This window comes from Acanthopagrus latus, chromosome 3 (assembly GCF_904848185.1).
Source record: "Acanthopagrus latus isolate v.2019 chromosome 3, fAcaLat1.1, whole genome shotgun sequence".
NCBI classification, from domain to species: domain Eukaryota; kingdom Metazoa; phylum Chordata; class Actinopteri; order Spariformes; family Sparidae; genus Acanthopagrus; species Acanthopagrus latus.
The window spans coordinates 7,549,705-7,568,461 of NC_051041.1; the positions used below are offsets into that span (position 1 = coordinate 7,549,705).

The 18,757-nt window shown below is 42.4% G+C and overlaps 1 protein-coding gene across 6 annotated transcripts in view; it reads right to left on the minus strand.

Moving 5' to 3' along the window:
* The window catches only part of med30 (mediator complex subunit 30), a 60,207-nt gene that overhangs the window by 38,901 nt on the left and 2,549 nt on the right, over positions 1-18,757 (minus strand). For all 6 annotated transcript variants that reach the window (XR_005074162.1, XR_005074163.1, XR_005074160.1 and 3 more), the window contains exons 3-4: positions 17,681-17,839; positions 11,055-11,162 (exon numbers count right to left, since the gene is read on the minus strand). Coding sequence is in view for 2 of the 6 variants with exons in the window: in XM_037092250.1 (XP_036948145.1) it covers positions 11,055-11,162; positions 17,681-17,839 (267 nt within the window). In the remaining 4 variants the exon portion in view is untranslated. The remainder of the gene's footprint in view (positions 1-11,054; positions 11,163-17,680; positions 17,840-18,757) is intronic.

Consider the following 18,757-nt stretch of genomic DNA (forward strand, 5'->3'; position numbering starts at 1 on the left):
GACAGAGGTACGGGCACCTGCTGTGCACAGCCTACTAATCCTGGAGCCTGAACATAGAGGTGGAGGATGGGAACGGAGGGAAAGGAAGAAAGGGAGAAAAAGGAGAGGGAGTGGAGCTCAGCAGGAGGGTAACGACAAACTGAGAGAAGAGAGACAAGAGAAGAGGAGAGGGAGTGGGAATCATCTGCCGACGAAAGCTGCTTCGCCCTCTCTCGGTCCTATTACAGTCAGGAGGTAGCGTTTGTTTATCATCAGGCCTCTGCAGACTCCCTGCTTGCTCTTCAGATAAAACTAACCGCCGCTGCCACTGGAATTCATTATACACACCAAGCCGGCAGCTAAGCTAACTCGCACACAGGTCTGGAGAGGAGAGGAGAGAAGAAGAGCAAAGCCAGACAGGGGATGGCTTTTCTATTTGAAATTACAAACATCCCCTCTGCTTTTAATTTCTCCCTTTCTCATTTGAATAAAGAGGACAGACGCGGTAATTAACGGGGTATTAAAAAAGCAAGGCAGTGTGAGAGGAGGAGGAGGAGGAGGAGGAGGAGGGGGGTGAGGAGGGTGAGGGGGCACGAGAGGGAGAAGCAGTAGCACCAGAGTGGGAGAGATAGTAACTATAAGAGGGGTGAGAAAGAGAGGAGCTGTGGAGAATTAATAACAGGCCAGATCTCTCCAAGGCCTCCTTAATGGGCTGTGACAGGAATTTATTCACACTTAGGCTGGTATTAAATCAAACGCGAGGCGAGTGGCAGTGGCAGGCTACAGCAGTGGGGTGGGTGGAGGTGGTGGTGGGGAGGGGGATCAGGTGCGGCAGTGAAAACGGCGGGGGTCTGGGTGCGGCATCAAAACCCCCACATCAGGGCAGAGGGTCATCTCCAAGGCCCTTGGGACCGATCGAAGGATGGAGAGACGGAGCGAGCGAGGGACGTATGAAGAGAACAAACGATGAGTGATGTGCCAGTGACAAGACAGCCTGTCCCACGCCCCAGATGGAATGATTATCAAGTAGGCCGGAGAGCCGTATGAATCATGCTTCCTCCATTCTGCAAAACGCACCGTCACTCAGCCAGACAGCCAGCCAGTCAATCAGTCAGTCAGACGGGATGAATCCCACCGACTTGGACGGCACTCGCAGCGGACAGCTGGCCAAAAATGGACAGCGGTCAAAAAACAACGCTCCGTCCAAATTAGCTCTAGGTGAAAAATTTTGCGGGCAAATTTATTTGTCATATTCTTTTGTTTTTCTTCATTAATTGGCGTGTGACCAGAAATGCAGGATATTCATTAGGGCTGTAATTCGCGGTCACTTGGGTGCCACAGAATTCGGTCTGTTTTATTGGAGCAGAAACAGTGTAGATGATGACGGTGGGGGGATGCTGAATTGATATGCAGAATCACATCCTACAGCACCAGAGGTCTGCAGCACAGAGATTGAGCAATCGCAACCCATTAGGCCCCAATGAATTATGGCTAATGCATCTTAAACATTTATGCAAACGCCGTTGACTTTCACACAAACTCCACGAGCACACACACTCGCATCTGCGTAACAGCACCTCACCACATACAACATGCATGAGAGGGAGCATAACATAACCGTAGAGCACAAAAGGCAACGAGTCAAAAAAGGCACAGGAGGGAATGCTTACACATTCAAACGTGCTTAAATTCAAATACATATTGTCACAAACAACATGCTTCCAAGTAAAGACACTTGTGGAGAGCGATGAGAGTGATACCTCCCCCTTCCTCCCTCGCCCAGTGTTGAGCAGATTGCATCACCATCCGTCAGCCAGACTCCGACAAACAGCAATTACCCCAATCGACAGATAACGAGAGCAAGGCTATCACTCACAGCCAGGACACCCCATAAAGCAGCCAGACATTACCATGGAGGAAGTCATTTATCTGCCTCTCCTCTAGCCATCCCTCCTTCCACCACCTCTCCACCAGACTCTGATCTGGACTTCTACTACCTGTTCAACGCCGTTGAGCTGGAGGGGGTTTGGGCTTCAGGCATCGACTGAGAAGCTGTAGGACACCTGCCTGGGGTGATGGGGAAGGGGATGTGTAGCTGGAGTGACACCTAACGCAGCGGTCAGGGTCACTTCTCTATGGTTGAAGATGCAGTTAATTTAAAGGCAGCCAGATGGTTTCTCATCATAAAATATAGTAGAATATGAGGTCAAAATGTGTTTGCATCCACCTGTTTTTGGGCACATGTATAATTGGGAGTGGATTGGAATAACACTGATGAATCAAAGCACAACAAAAACAAAAACGTCAATAAATCCTGACATGAGGCAGATGTTACAAACTGCAGCAGATGAAGGACTATCATACTCCTCAAACAAATACATGAGACAAACGTATTTAGACATTTTGCCAACATGTTTTTCTACATTGTTTCCCCGTGTTTGATGTTTGATTGCCACTAAATTACATCATCTTGAATCGGCCTCTTCTTCTTCCGCCACTGCTTTACAACACGTGACTGGAGAATTAGAGCCACCAGCTGTCTACCTAAATGTTTAGATCTCAGAACAGTAATTAATACAAACATGCATTATTTCACTTTCTTTCTTTTGTTGATGTTCTGGATATTAAAATTTGAGCTGTATTATCATTAAGTCGAATTAAAATGACTGTTTTGATAACTGATTAGTTGTTCAAGTCATTTTTAAGGCAAAATGAAGAAAGTCAGTCATTCCAGCTTTTTTAAATCTTAACATTTTCTTGCTTTATCAGGCTTCTGCGATAGTACACTGAATATCTTAGTGTATTTGATGTGTGGATGGACAAAACAAGCAATTATAATAAATCAGCTTGAGCTCTGGGAAATTTTGAGGGACATTCTCATTGTTTATGAACCAAATGATTAACCAAGCAAACAATCTGCATATCAACCTATAATAAAAATCACCCCCAACAGCAATAGGAAGATCCCAAATTACTCTTCAGCAAGCAATACTGTGTTTTCTCAACAAGTGACCAACTCAGTAACTTAACAAGTTTTAATGAGTATCTTAGTGACATGGTTATTGTTTCATTCAGGAGATCTTAAAGATATAATATGCAAGAATTGGGCATTAAGATCTCTGAAAACAACTCGAATGTTGCTATATATTTCAAAATATTTAAATACCTAAATAAAACTTAAAAACATGACCTTGTTTGTAAACGTCCATGACTCAATGGTGTGTTCACCATCAGTGGAACAATTCTGACTCCAGGATCATTCGTGATTATGCACGTTACTCATGTTTATTAGCCCCAAACAGAAAAATTACTTTTAGCAAGCAACAGCACACATTAAAAAAAGATTGAATTCAGGACAACCCTCATTTCAGTGCTCATCAGAGACTCTGCAACTTTACGTTCATCAAGCAAAGCACATTTCCTCCCCAGGTAACATTACAGAACACGAACACCGGGCAATCAGCTCTGTGGATTACTGCTGCAGTCAGGCTGATTAACAGGAGTGAAGATTAATCAATTTTGATTTCATTTCACTGCTGCTGTACTCGTATAACTGCATGTGATAATTAAACCTTTGAATTTTGAATTAAGTCCTGAAATCGACTCCTTAATCTGCGAGTTAAAAAGTGATCTCTGAGTACAGAGGATTTCAGATCAGAGCAGAATCTGATGTGACTCTCCTCCAGAGGGTCTATTTTATCAGAGATGTCATATCGTGTGATTAACTCTTAAAGAGCTGCATGTTCGCTTTAATTGTCATCTTTCAGGGTATCACACACAGTAATGGGGGTAGTGGCCACCTTCTGCCCCAGTTCTCAACTTCACTCCACCCTACACGTTAAACATTGGGTTTTATAGCTATAGTAGGAAGCAGTAAACCAAATATCAGGCTGCACAATGTCCCCAGGTGACGTCACAGATGCCATGTCAATATTTCTCTGCAGTCTATAGCAGAAGCAGGGCTTGGGACAGGGCTGTGGGAAGGATTAAGTAGGGATTGGGCAGCGTGGACATTTAAGGCTGAGCCAACACTTCTGCTTTACATTATTCCCTCTTGTGAGCACAGAACACTCACTTCAATGGCTCTCTTCAGATCTCTCTCTCTCTCTCTGTCAAATAGTAACAAGGGTGGTGTCTGTTCCAAGGTTATTTCACTCAGAACAGAGTGTACTGAAAATCCCCATCCATGGATTTGGAATCCTATTACCCTGCTGTCCTATCAGTCCGCTTATCGCCGCTTTCCCATGAAGATGCATAACATCGCTGTTCATTATTTACAGCAGTCAGTGAATTTAAATTTTGATAGAACTCATCTTTTTCACACAAAAAAAGAGTCTACTTTGGCTTTTCTAGGGGAAAAATATGAGGCCGGCAATCCTAAACCAGTGTGACATATCAGTTGGAGTGTTTGAAGCATGCTTGGACTTATCTTTTCACTTATGCATCCATCTTCTCTCGGCGTCCTGTTACAGAAGGCATCCTATTTTCCCTGCTGCAGCTGAATTTCATCAGTCTTTCTGTTATTCCCTTTGAAGACCCTATCTGAATGGGAGCGGCTTAACTCTGACAGTCCACAGCTGTCTACACATCTATCAATCCATCCTTTCATCAATCTTTTACCTGTCTGTACATCAAGAGGCCCCTCTGCCTCTCTGCTACCACTACAGAGTTTTATTCTTTTCTAAAACGTCACACAAAATGTTGTTTTTTGTTTTGTTATTTCAACCTGCATTTTGCTACCTGTTTGTTACTCCCGGTGTCCCTTCGTCCTTCACCCTCCACTTCACACATCTACTCTTCTCTGTCAACACAGCTATCTGTCTGGTCATCCATCCATCTTCAAACACCACCCGAGCAGTCCATTTCCCTCTCTCCTTTTACTCAAAACATGCCTTCTTTTTTTTTTTTTTTCTCCCCTCCATCACAAACCAACCTTTTCACGGTAACATCTCTCTGCCATTTAGCTATCTTCCTACCCTTTCCACCCTGTTGTTTTTTTTTATCTCTCATCCTCTCCCCTGCCACATCACCCTCCTCCCACTCCGGCCTTTCTCATCCAGAATCTGGCCTATCTGGCTGGAGTGACTGCAGCAGATGTAGCCAGGCCACAAACATCTGCTTCCCCTGTTCCCGCAGCATCTCTACTCTGCTGATCAGACTAACCGCTTTAACTCCCCAAAGCTTGCTGTCCTTACTGCTGCCTTAATGTGCAGCTGGGCAGCCTGGGCAAAATCAGAGCTAAATATGCCGCAAACACATGAGGCATTCACTGGATATCCGGGAGACAGATTGAAAGGCTGTGTTGCTAATAAGTTCAAGTTTTTAGCCTCTGGGTAGGATTGGGCAATGGGAACAAAATAAATGCTGATGGTGACAGAAACATGTCCTCCATAAGAAAATATACTGTTGACGAGTTAAGTTTAGTTTACTTTGCAAACTAGACTTACTGCCGAGTGGGTGTATGCCTCTGCCAAGGCGAGTTGCAGTTTCCATACACATCTGTCCAGATTCATGAGTACAGAGGACTGATAGAGTCTATAATGTCTATATGGGCACCCAAGATTGGTGTCAGCAATTCAGAATCCACCCAATTGTAAAATATGGTCACATAATTATAGTGTTGAATAATGGCCAGAAAAAGTGATGTGTGAGATTAGCATATGGATTATGCGAGTATTGACTAAAAACAAAAAAATTTGACAACGAAAATCTAGTTAACTCATCCTTGAGAGGACGTAGACATTTGTGCTAAACTTGAAGAATCCCTCAAAGCTTTCATGAGATGTGACACATTTACAAAAATGGGACAAACTTATAGGACCAACAACCGAAAACTAGTTCAACTACAAAGAGCTCAAGCGACTTCCGGACAAAAAAAAAAAAACGCAATTAGATCGATCCCCTCAAATGATCGCAGTAACACTGCACCAACAGACAATGTTGAAGACATTTTTCATTCTGGCATGGACCGCTTTTTTTTGCACCATTCAATTATTTAAGTAGATTCTCTGTTTGCAGCTCATACATCTTTTTGTCATTTTCAGCTTCTAAATCTAAAAGTTTTTGTTTATAGGTGTATTTTCTGACCACGAGAAGCGCTACGATTCTTGTGTATGCAGGCGACACGAGTCGCATACTTTCCGATAGTTTCACATTATTCCACTTTTCCAGGTGTGCCAGTAATGTGGGAAAGAAATGCAGCACTGCTCCATCAAAGACAGGAACGAAGGAGACTGCAAGCTACTCAACATGCTCATAAATAATGCAGGTTTCAAACTTTTCAGAAAAATCAGCTTTGCAAATGTGTTGGGAGAAAAAGAAAACGTGTGGCCTCCAGGATACACAAAATATGTTTTGGTGTTTACTGAGTGTAAACACAACTTTTGTTTGTTTACAACTAAACTCCACAGTGCACCTTTAAGGGAACAGTGAACAGAAATTCTCCCTTAATAAGGCAACCTTATTAAATCAGGACAAATAATAAAGATCAAGAACAGCAGACGAGTTTATTCGAGACTACGGAGATGTGGCTAAAAAATCAATATCAATACATCCTGTATATTTCCTGCATTAAGTCTAAAGTATAGTTCACTTCAAAGTAAGTGAAATATGTCTATCTACTGCACACACTGCCCAGTATAATGAGCTATTTTATCTATATATATTGCATATTAAGGTGCCAGGATAGGTTGCGATGTGTTAAGGATTGCCGAATGTACGGAGAATTTGCCCTGAGCGTTTTACGGTAGCCTGTCTTCTCAATCTTTATATACTTGGATCTTTTGAAGGAGCTCAATTTGCATGCTAATGCTTTGCATAGGGGGAAGGTCATATCATAAACAAGGTTATTTATCACATCCATACGCAGGTCTCTAATAGGACAAAATTACTCTCACTTTCAAGTCCAGTATTTCATGTTCTGTCGCTGAAGCTGGGAAAAGGTTTTTGTTTTTTTGTTGTTGTTTTTTTTCCACAGGAAAGCTCTAACAAATTTTCTGTATTGCAGTCCAGTGTTGCATTCAAAGACTCGGACTAAGCACTTGGTTATTTATCTACTGCAATCTCGGCAGGCTTTCACCATACTCTTTGCGGATACGGAGGCTTTGTGTGAAAAGGAGATGCTGTTTGTTTTGAGCGGGGCTGAGTGCAGCTGAGCGCAGGGTTCTGTGCAATGTTTCACTGTAGTGTTAACATTTAAAAGCAGCCAGGGGAGCTGTGCTGAGCTCTTAAAAATAACCAATTCTCATCTCTACTGCTGACACTCCTGACCTTGGACCATTATCATTGCAGCACACTCAGACGGCTTGGCATGCACAATCTGCACAGAGCCAGCACAATGCACATACAAAGAGAAGAAACGGAGATGGGGCTTCAGCCAGCATGCACTGAAAGCATGTGTGAAAGCAAATGCAAACACAATCTCGCCTCTCTGAAGAAAGAACAAAAGCTCTCACTCACTCAGGATACACACATACTGTATACAAACAAAACCAATCCGTGACAGACAAGGCAAACTAAAAAGGCCTCCTAAATAATGCATGATGTATGCTACCTGAACCTTTGCCATGCTCCACTGTCCTAAGCCACTGTACTGGGGCTGAGATATGGGAAGTGCTGGAAGGCACTGTGCGTGTGTGTGACTGCTAACTATTTACCTGCATCTATGCAGGATCGAGGTTTCATCGACCCCGGGCTGGTATTTGCACACAGCGCTTTAATGTCATCGTGATGTGCCTGTTTCCCAAAGAGAGATTAAACCTAATCCTGGACTCAGAAATAATCTATGATGGCAAATGCCAGAACATAACGGGGCAGGGTTTGCCAGACAGGCTGTGTCCTGTCCCAGAGGTCAGTTCAGCAATGCAATGCAGCACTGTGACAGAACAAGTGGAGACATTTTTTTTTTTTACATGTAAATCAACATATCATCTTTATGGTCTTTGTCATTTCAACACTACACCACAACTTACTTCAGTGGAAGCGAAGGAAGAAGGTTTCAAGTGTCATCCCACTTTTGAGCATTTCAGACGTCACAATGTTGTTTTTTTTAAGCCAGAGATGACCATATTTGGACAAGAGGATGGATCAGGAGAGGATATCCTGCCACTGCCCTAAAGCATACGCAGCCTTAACATCTATTTTACGTTAAATAGGACCACAACAACAAGGTTAGGAACTAGCAATTGAGACCTTGAAATTATTTGGAAATAGTAAATCAAATGAGAAGAAGGGTCACTTTTTAAATATTAAACAAAAATACTTAACTTCTTGCAGTGCAAGGTTTTGTTTCTTTAACAGCTCCATCAACTAGAAGGATTTATTTATTTGTTTGTTTTCTTGTTCTCTTTGTTGGATTATGTTTAATTAAAATCAGTGATACCATCTTTCTGTAGAATATTCATGCTCAAATTCACCTTGATTGTCTGTGACTCAAGTCAACTTTATTCATACAACCCAACATCACAAATTTTCCCTCCGGGGGCTTCACAGCCTGTACTGCCTTCAACACCCTCTGTCCTAACACCTAAGCCATGACTCAGGGTTAAATCTTTCTGGAATGAACTTTCAGATTCTGACTGACAAGATGACATGTCGGTCTGAAGAAAAGCTCTCTGCTGTGCACTTCAGCGTCATAACACAGCTTCTCTATCAAAGATTGGGCCAAAACATATCTGACAGGGAATAAATCTGAAAAAGCTCTTAGGTGTATTTGATGTTCGACACTTGAAACCACTCCAAAAACTGAGCACCTCACTGAGAGGGAAAAAAGAAAAGTCATCTCTTCTTTCCTCCTTTTTAATATTGAAAACACCATGAGCTGCTATCTCGCTCATATCGGCTCTTTGTAGCCGACCGTCAGTTCATTCTCATTGATATCTGCAGTATACTTACTCTAAAGGTGTCTTTTTGGCTCACTCGCACTCAGTATTTGAATAATTTTATGCATTCTGGCAACACTGAACCAGTCATGCTTGCCATTTTATGATCTGTGGTCAGTGGTGTAAACCTCACGACCATATGAGAAGGCTGGGATGTAGATGAACTGGTAAAATGAGAGTTTCACCTTCATCTTACCCTCACTCATGAAAAGATACCGAGATAATTTAATTCACACACTCTGGGCAGCAGCTCAGGCACAACCTGACAGGGACGGTCCACAGTTTCATATGAAGTGCCAAAACCTCGACTGTGGTGAGTCTCATTCCAATAACTTCTCACTCTCCTGGAAAACTGTGTACTGGAGATCGTGATCAAATAAAGGCTACTGAACTACATCATCAGCAAAAATCAGAGATGCCAGAGGATGTCAAACAACCCTCGGCCTACGTTGAGATTCTTTCAAGATTACAGACAAACTTTTGGTAATTCCAAGTGGCTCCAGCCTCACAACCTACTAAAATAAGCCTTCAGGGATGAATATTTGAGCCTTACTTCAAAATCCAAAGACCCCCTCCACTATCGCCAGGAAACTGGTGAGTGGAGATCGTTACTGTATTAAATGACAGTCCCCTCATTCATTAAATATACTGCCTTTTACTGTATGATGTAGCCTTACTGTAACAAAGAAGCTCTGCAGGATGCATAGCAATGAGATACTGCATCTATTTGTATTCTTGTCGGATTAATAACTGTAATATGATGATTAAGAAACCCTACCTTAGGAACAGATAATAGATTAGGTTGCTTGGCAATAGTAATTTTGCTGAGAGCACTAAAGTTATCAATCAGTGTTTCCCACACATAGACTTTACTTGGGCACACTGTCCAGGTATTTTAACAGCCTCGCAAGTATATCTGGCAACAAATATTATTATCATATTAAATAGCATCTCAGAGAACAATGGCATCCACAATAAGTTTATTAGCATCCTCTTTAGGTAACTCCACTACATTAGCTAGTCTTCCTGGGGCATGATCGATTAAAAAGTGGACAGTCTCTTGTGTATGTGGTAAGTTCTTTGGTATTATATCCCTCCTGTATTGTGATTGTGATGCAACCTCTCCTATTTAATGAAGGCCTACTTATGCAGTTGTTTTGTACAAGCTTGTGAGGGTGCCTAAATAGTTTCACTGGTATCAACAGGCTACATAATTAAAAACAAACTTCCTCTGCAATTGGCTCACCTGCAGTTGTGAAAATGGAATAAGGGGAGAAAAAATTTCAAAACAAAACGTGTATTTTGGGTGACATTACAAAAGTGTGTGTACATAAACATAGACCATTAAAGCAACAATATGGTGACAAACTTTGAAAAGCACCTCCATAACACACTGAGGTCCGACCATCAACAGCAAATCAACAGCACATCAACAGTGTCCTCCAGTCCCCTTCAAATCTGGGAACCTCCACCCTTGTCACCCATTCAATAGTTACTGTGCCCAATCTCCACATGACATTGGAGAGGCACTTTGAGAAAGATAGCCCAACATCTCATCCACACCTGGTGCCACCCTGGAGCTTTCTGACTACTTCAGTGGCCCCCAGATGTCCTTGGATAACAAACACAAACTGTTGACGAGTTACCACCTCTCAGCACAGAATCTACATGCATTTACACGCCAGGTATATTACCAAACGCATAGAGCTTTGAATTAAAACCACATGAATGTAGTCTACAAATTCTGAAAAGCAATACGTGTTAATAGCATTTCCCAGCAGCACTTCACCCCCTTTAAACACACAAACTCTATCAGGAGACAATAAAGTTTATCAAGTGTAGCCTCTTCATTTTGTTTTGTACAAACCGGAGCTTTACTACCTGGATTGTTGCTATCCAAATAACGGCGAGTGGGCTATTAAAGCTTCAGGTTAATGACGGTGAGTAAATCTTTGGAGAATTTCCAGCCTTATTATTATAATCTATCTTTAAACATGATATTGTTTCCCTCCCGCTCAGGTAGATGTGAATGGAAATGTCTGGAGCCGCATGGGTCTGAAACTTATTTTGCTCTGAAATAACATCTTGTAAAGCTACGATGAAATTTCATTTTTCCATCTCATTTCATTACAGTACAGCCTGCTAAGAATCAAACCTGTAACCCTAACAGTGCTATTGAGATACAGAACAAAATACCTTGTTGACCTCCAGGATTTCTCTCCTCTCCTCGGTGGCGGGGCGGCTCTGGGCAGCTGAGCGATCCTCATGTTTTGAGCTGTCATCCTCCACAAAGGGTATCAGTTGCTAGAAGGGACAGAAAACACAAAACCTGGATATATAATTTACTGTAAGCAAGACAAACCGTAAGACAATCTACTCCAAAATGCTGACACGTTTAACTGATTTGGACTGCATTAAGTTTATCACTTACAGTCAATCTCCACTGTAAAAGTGTCATAGTTACTTTTGTGGCGATCAGCTCTGTTTTAACAGTGGCTCTAGAGCTGAATTCACTCCCTGCAGCATCTTTCTGTTTTTCCTCTGTTCTCTTACTCTGACCATGCTCCAAATACATTTTAAGCACCATGCTGCATATTCATATTTCTCCTATATACCACCTGAGTTCAGTTATAGGTCAGAATTATGAATGTATTGGGAGTGCATCCCTACTCAAGATACCCTCTGTTGTCTGATAACCTTGTTCCAATGAAGTGGTGAAAATGGGGTTTCTGTGTAAGCCCTCGAACACAGACAGAGTCTCGCCCGTCTCTCTCATTCATTCAGAGAGGGAGACAGAAAGCGAGTGGGAGATTAATTCATTTTTCAACGCTCCGTGTGCTTGACCTTGTCTGCTTGACACTACAGTGAGGCTGATGTGCAAGAGCCTTCAGGCGAGGCAGGGCTCCCGAGTGCTGACAGGGTCACCGCCCGCTGCTCTGCATCACACTGCCCCCTAGTGGTTACCACAGGAAGGAGGAGGAGAGCAGGGTGATGACTGCAGTCACACATCAAGTACTGTGTGAATGTTTTAAGAACACTCTGTTCCTGGTACAACACACAGAAAGGTGATAATGCAGGGTTTGTAAAGCTGTTTAAGACAAAAACACTTCAAGTGCTTTTAAGGTAACTAAAGTAAACATTTCCAGACTCTCAAAGCTTGAATCATCACTGTTAATTGGCAATGCATTTTGTAGCTTTGCTTAATTCATCAGCTGTCATAATGATTAGTCCCTTAATCCTTGCTCATTAACATGAGACAAGAAATACATATGATGATTGTTTCAAATATTCAAATATTTTTGGTCTGCATGAATGATTGTGTAGATGAGGGGTGCCCAAACTTTTTCCTTTTGAGGGAAAAAAGCGGAAGCGTAATGGTGGTTTCTAGAAACATCTAGGGGACCAACTGAGCCCAGGCCCAACTTTGGTCTGCACTGCATTGCACATTAATGTAACATCCCTACTACATACATATTCTGATAGCTCAGGTTGTCCTGAAAAAGATTTTCTATATAATTTAATAGTGCATTTCAGAGTTGATGTTATGCACACCTTATTTGGTAAAATGCCCATGATAACTGAAAATAGAGAAAATAGTTTTGGGCCAGGAGGGTTAGAAAGCATTTAAACCTTACAAATGGGCATAAATATTTATTAATTACATACTGGATACTTTTTTTAAATCTTCTCTCAGGAAATACACATAGCATCAGTTAAATTGAGTTTCACACTCTCAAAAATCCACATACTGCGGTGCACAATCGTAAACACATTACACACCTTTTAATGAGTTTTAAATAAAGCTGCAAAGACAATCTGCAGTGTTTTATTACACTGGAAGCATGGAGTTCCTGTTTCAAGAAAAAGGTTTCCTTTCCAAAACAAAAACTGTCATACCAGACAAGATCACAAACACAGATAAAGCAGGAGACTCTCAGAACGATGAGGAGCCAACAAAAACTGCCATTCGGTGGGAAAACACACCTTGGTCCAATCATGACTTGGCACAATGCTAATCCAAATCATGCAAAGTTCTGGACTTTATTCTGCCTGACTGTACTGTTTGACCCAAGGTTATGCAGCTGCAGCGGAGGCTGTGCGGATGCTAGACAATGATTGGAGTAAGCTGCCTCGTCTGGAAACAATGACCAACCGGTGTTGGAGAACAGCTGGAGCCGGCCATCGTTAAGACAGACATGAAAGAAGGCAGATGGGGAGAAATGGAGACCAGCAGAAGAAGAGAGAAGAGAAGACGGGGAGACGACGGGCAAAATGTCAGCTAGTCAAAGGGAAAAAAGCCAGGGTTGACGAGGCCAGAAAGAAAAGCGAGAACCAATTCAGGAAAAAAAAGAAGAGAGACAAAGAGGGGGGGGAAAGAGTGGCAGAAAGATGAAAAAATCTGGCTAACTTTCTTTGCTCCTGTCAGTTTCCAGGCCGAGCTCCACGCCAAACTGTAAACTCCGACTGTTGGAGGGAGAAAAGACGGCAAGGACATGTGCAGGATATTATATCAGACAAACTATGAGCATGTCGCTGGCTCGGGAAAACTTTGGGTAGGAAAAGAGGAAAGTTTTTTCATCAGATAATTTCAGGCCGAAGCCAATGACATATCGAATTTTAAAGGCAGGGGGCAGATTTTGGCAGCTTCTGGGGGGAAAATGAAATGTGCTGAGTATGGTGGGAAAGATGGATGGAGAGCGCATTATGTGTGTGTGTGTGTGTGTGTGTGTGTGTGTGTGTGTGTGTGTGTGTGTGTGTGTGTGTGTGTGTGTGTGTGTGTGCGTGCGCACGTGTAGCCATGCAGTGTGAGTCATAACCCCTGCCTCTTCCACAGAAAGATGGATGTGGTTTCCTGCCTGACAGAGAAGAATGGACTAATGAAGTTCTCCAGGTTACCTCGCTGAGACAAAAGGGAAAAAGGGTTGGAAAAGACAAACCGAAAAAAAAACACAATATAATAAGAAAATAGCAGGGCGAACGTGTAAGGCGAGGGGGAAATGAAATAGCTGTTCAGCGCAGGAAATGACACGAGGGGGAGGAAGACTTGCACAACAGGGGTAGGGGAAAAGCAGACGAGGGAATCTGGAGAGAAAGCAAGTGAAACAAAGCCAGCATGAACAAAAAGAGGGGAGAAGAAGAAAAAAAAAGGTGGAAAAATGGGGAGAGGAGGGAGAGGAGAGAAACACAGAAAGAAGGAGAGAGTTTGAGGAAAAAAGCTGCAACAAACGACAGCTGGATGGGAAAAGAGCAAAGCGCTGACGTGTGCGTTTGGTCCAGCTGTTCATTAAACGGGTCTGTTGCTAATTAGGCTGCGATGAGGTCACGCTGCCCGAGTCATTGATTCCACTTCCTGTTTCAGGCATCCAATAGTGAGCGGCTGTCAGGCCAGCACCTGAATTCTCCGAGATGATAAATGGCATGCATGCAGGGGCCAAAATCAACAACCCTCAGCCCCAGACAAACATGGTGAGCTGAGCTATTGGCTGGTCAGCACTGGACCGGGTCTCAGCCTGGAGGGCAGAATGAATAAACATTCAAATAAGGTGGAAATAAGAGGGAGAAAAATTTGCGAGCTGGCGTTATGACTCAATGAGGGTTTACGGCATTACAGCGATGGAAAAATGTCAACGCAAGTCCCTCATAGACTTTGATTTAAGGGCGGAACTGCAGACGAGGGTAATTTTGAACAACCGGCAGATGGATCATTTGAAAATGCTTTATAGCGACTGTATTATTCAATGCAGAAAATGTACACGGTGGCAGCCATCACAAATTTGTTCCAATTTAAGACTGGTCTCCTCCCACATCCTCCTTTATCCTCAGAAGGAGTCTGGTGAGAGAGATTAGCTCCGAGCCAATCTGTAGAAATTGGGAAGGGACTGCCGCAGTCATAAATCCAATCAAACAGCGGTGGATAGCCTTGCTGTAGCCCTGCGTGGAGCCTCGAACACTGCATGCCCATTGTGCGTGTGTGCGTGCGTGTGTGTATGTGTGTTAAAAAAAAAAAAATCCCTTTTGTGTGTGACATGCTTTAGTGCACCACATGCATGTCTATTTACAGTTAGGGACACAGTTGTGCACATGCTTGTGTATTTCTGTGTGTGTGTGTGCCAGCAGGCAGGGATGGAGTGTGTCTGAGCTGAAGTGCTGTTGTTCCTGAAGGTGGATGGTGACCGTAACCAGCAGTAAAGAGACTCTGGAGACTCACCTGAAGCGACCAATGAATCTGCTGCGAGCGGAGAAAAGACAGACCTAGAGGGAGTAAGTGAGATAAGAGTCCCCCGGGGGGTAAGGATGTGTGTGTTTGTGTGTGCAGCTGTGTGTGCATGAGCACGGTGGTGCGGCAGTAACAATGGCCTACTTCCTTTAAACTAACGGCTTCCTAATTTAGCAGGCGATTTGTGTGGAGAGCCGAGCTATATGAGGCAGCGGCTGAGCGCATGAGAGAAGGAAAAAAAAAATCATGACAGGCATTTTACGGCATGTGTGTTTGCATCTGGACGGTTCAATCAATCAACGTCAAATTAAAAATGGAGTGCCATTACAACATCACGGTGGTTACAACCACATCATGTAAGACCTAATTGCAGAGATGGCCATACAGGGACTTAAGGTTATGTGAGGATGTAACCATATATAAATAATACCAGTGACCATGTCCTCTTATTTCAAAATGAAGTAAATCTTGTTAATGTGAAGCACCCTCTGTACAGCAGTGTTTTCTGTATGCTTGTGATTGTTTTCACTGAGCCTCTCAGGTTTATCTTTTATTAATTAATGCTGTCCACTCTTTTGTGTTGTTTCTGTTTTCTATTTTTCCTCTAAACTGTCGACAGGACATTGTTGTAGAAGAGCATACACTGTTTTATTAAAGACTAAATTAAGCAAATACAGTAACATCAAATGTGGAGTCAGCCCAGTCGCCTGAATAAATTGTTGACAGTTAACTTTTCTAAAAACCACAAATATGTTCACATTCCTACATGTCACAATGACATTCCTACAATACCTGTCTTATCACATTCACATTACATGATTATGACCTGAATGTCATATTGAAAGGTTGGTGGGGGAGTTAAGGGAGAAGTCAAAGACAGTGACCACCGCTCAGGACTGTGTTTCGATAGGAAAATTGAATGTCACAATTGTGACAACTGCATGGCCAAACAAAACTGTGATTCACGATTTCATTCAGGTAATCATCAAAATATTCTTACAACTTAAAATAAAGACTAATTACACTAAAATACACTGGAATCACCTCACATATTGTGTGGACACCAACAGGACAGACATCTTTTATTGGTGAAAAACAATCACTTGTGTTTTTTATCTCGATCTGGCGATACAATCTTTTATTGTTAACATCACATGATATTTTTAAGGAGACTTCAGGACTTCCCCAGTCGCGTTTAAAGCGAGCAATACAGACACTGTAAGCCAATACATGATCTTCTTCGACCCTAACTCAGAAGTCTTTTTGGCATAAATTTGACCAGATCGTAAGCATGGAAACCCAAAGGAAAGCAGCAAAATAAAGAAATGTTAGATTCAACATATCTGCGGTTTGCAGAAACATACACTGCCAACATTTAGTCTGGCAGTCAGGTTAGGGGAGTGAAATTTGTCACAGAAAGAGTATAGAACAAGAAAATAAGAAGAAAATCATCATTCCCCTTCAGGTATTATTCACTGGCTAATAAGAACATGTGAGACATTTCCACCATAGTCTAAAAAGCTGTTATTATAAGTACAAATTACTCCATGAATAAGGGTAATGATCTTTCCAGTAGAGTTCTACTGAACATGTATGAATGTCGTTGGTGCCTTATGACTCAATATTTATACCGCAATTCACTTTTACATGCTACGCTCTACTGGTGGTTAAGTGAGGGTCGATATGACCGTCACTCAAGCTCATTGATCTTAATCTGTGTGAATGCTTGGAGGTGATGTGAGCATCCTCTGGGTGTCTACGGGTATCAGACAATTACATGCAACACTTCTAGTGTTTCAAGGACCTTTTCAAGATTATTTAACCACATTTAAGACAGATTTTTGGACGAATGATCTTTTTCTTACTCAAGCATTGCAGGTGCGTATAAAGGTAAGCAGTATTTACAGTACGTGGTCCTGTGCAGGCGCAGATTTTATGTAGGAATACTGTTATTCAACTGAGTTAGTTTGGTTCATATTTTGCCAGGAGGTAACTGCAAGTAGAAGGTAGATTCAGTGGCAGGTTTAAAGATTTGTATCATCAGAATTGTGGACTGCCATGACAGATAAACTAATTTAGAAGTAATGTCGTGGTAAATAAGACCTCACAAATTCAAGATATCTTAAGACTATTTAGTAACTTGTAAGTCCTTGTAAGTCCAAATTGAGATTGGGAAATTTTTCCTGGGTGAAGTTTATATCATACAAATATGCTGCCAGTGCCACTTTAACTAATTAGATTGTACCGTACCTGTCTGATTAAGGTGTAAAGGGCAGCAACACACCTGCGGTGCCTGACGCACATCAAAACACTTTCTGTGAAAGGCCTCTGACAGCAACCAGCTGTTCTGTTTCAAATCACCATGATACGCCACTGTCCTTTTTTCCAGCACCTACTTGTAGCAATTTCATCACAGTCATTCCTCGATTAGCACGATCCAGTTAATGTACCCTGACTACTACTTCTGTCCATATGACATGTCCGGTGTTCGCTACAACAACAGCGCTCCAAAATTTGAGTCATAATTAACTGCACTCACACATATGCTTCTACCCGTCATATTAGTATGAGAAAAGGACATCTTGTCAGCGCCACCGTGTCTCACCTCTGGAGGTATGGGGTCCATCCCCGCACAGTTTTCGTTGCATTTGTCATAGACGAGGCGCAGCTTGCGGAACAGCACAGAAAGCATCCGTAGGTGCTCCTGGAGTTTTCCCAGCCGGTCCTGGTGGGTGTTTGGGTGGTAGGTGACTCCATTCGGCAGCTGAGAAGCACCACAGAGGAAATACTGTGTTGAGCAAAGACGAAGCCCATAGTTTTGCTGGTGCTAATAAAAAGCAACAGCCATTGATCCACAGTGATTGCAGAAAGCACTTAAAAACCTTCTGCTGTCCCACAACTACTAATTTACATTTATTTACACTGATAAAAAGTGATAATTTCCCTTCTAATTACTTACCACTTACAAGGAACTTTTTTAACTTGTTATGACAATAAAAACGTGATTGATACATGTCAAATACATGTCAAATGCAACAAATTGTTACATACTCCTCCCTTTCACATATTCATGTCTTCATGCAACAACTTGAAAATAGTCAAATTACAGTTTAAACTACCAAGTACAATCTCAGCGGCATCAAAGGTGAACTGCTTCAACTGCTGCACTCTGAAACACTCTCATGCCGAGGCGGCAACACAGGCGTTTTAACTACAATGGGTGTTAAGAGTAACAAGACAAGTTTTTTTTTTGTTTTTTTTTAGAGAAGATCGACGAGCCTCTGGGGGGCAACGCTGTCTGATTATAAACATCCTACATAACATGAAACAAGCATGCCTTCAGGGCAAGCAAAGTGAAGGCAGAGAAACTGAGAAACAGAGAAACGGGGGAGAGACAGACAGACAGCCAGAGGAGAGGAGGGAAGAGAAGATAAATGGAGAATTTTTATGAGTGTGAAGACAGCCTGTGATCTAAAAAACAAGTCACAACAATGCTGTTTGTGCATTCTGTGGCTGAGGCGTGCTTGTTTGGCCCGTCTCTGGCTGTAATTTTAACAAGGTGTAGGAGGAGTGTCTCGGAGGAGCGGGCAGACATCCATGATAAACTCATGCCGACCTCGTCTTCAGGACTCTGTCGAGGCTGAACTACATGTGAACTGAGCAGCAAACTTCAATACGTCGA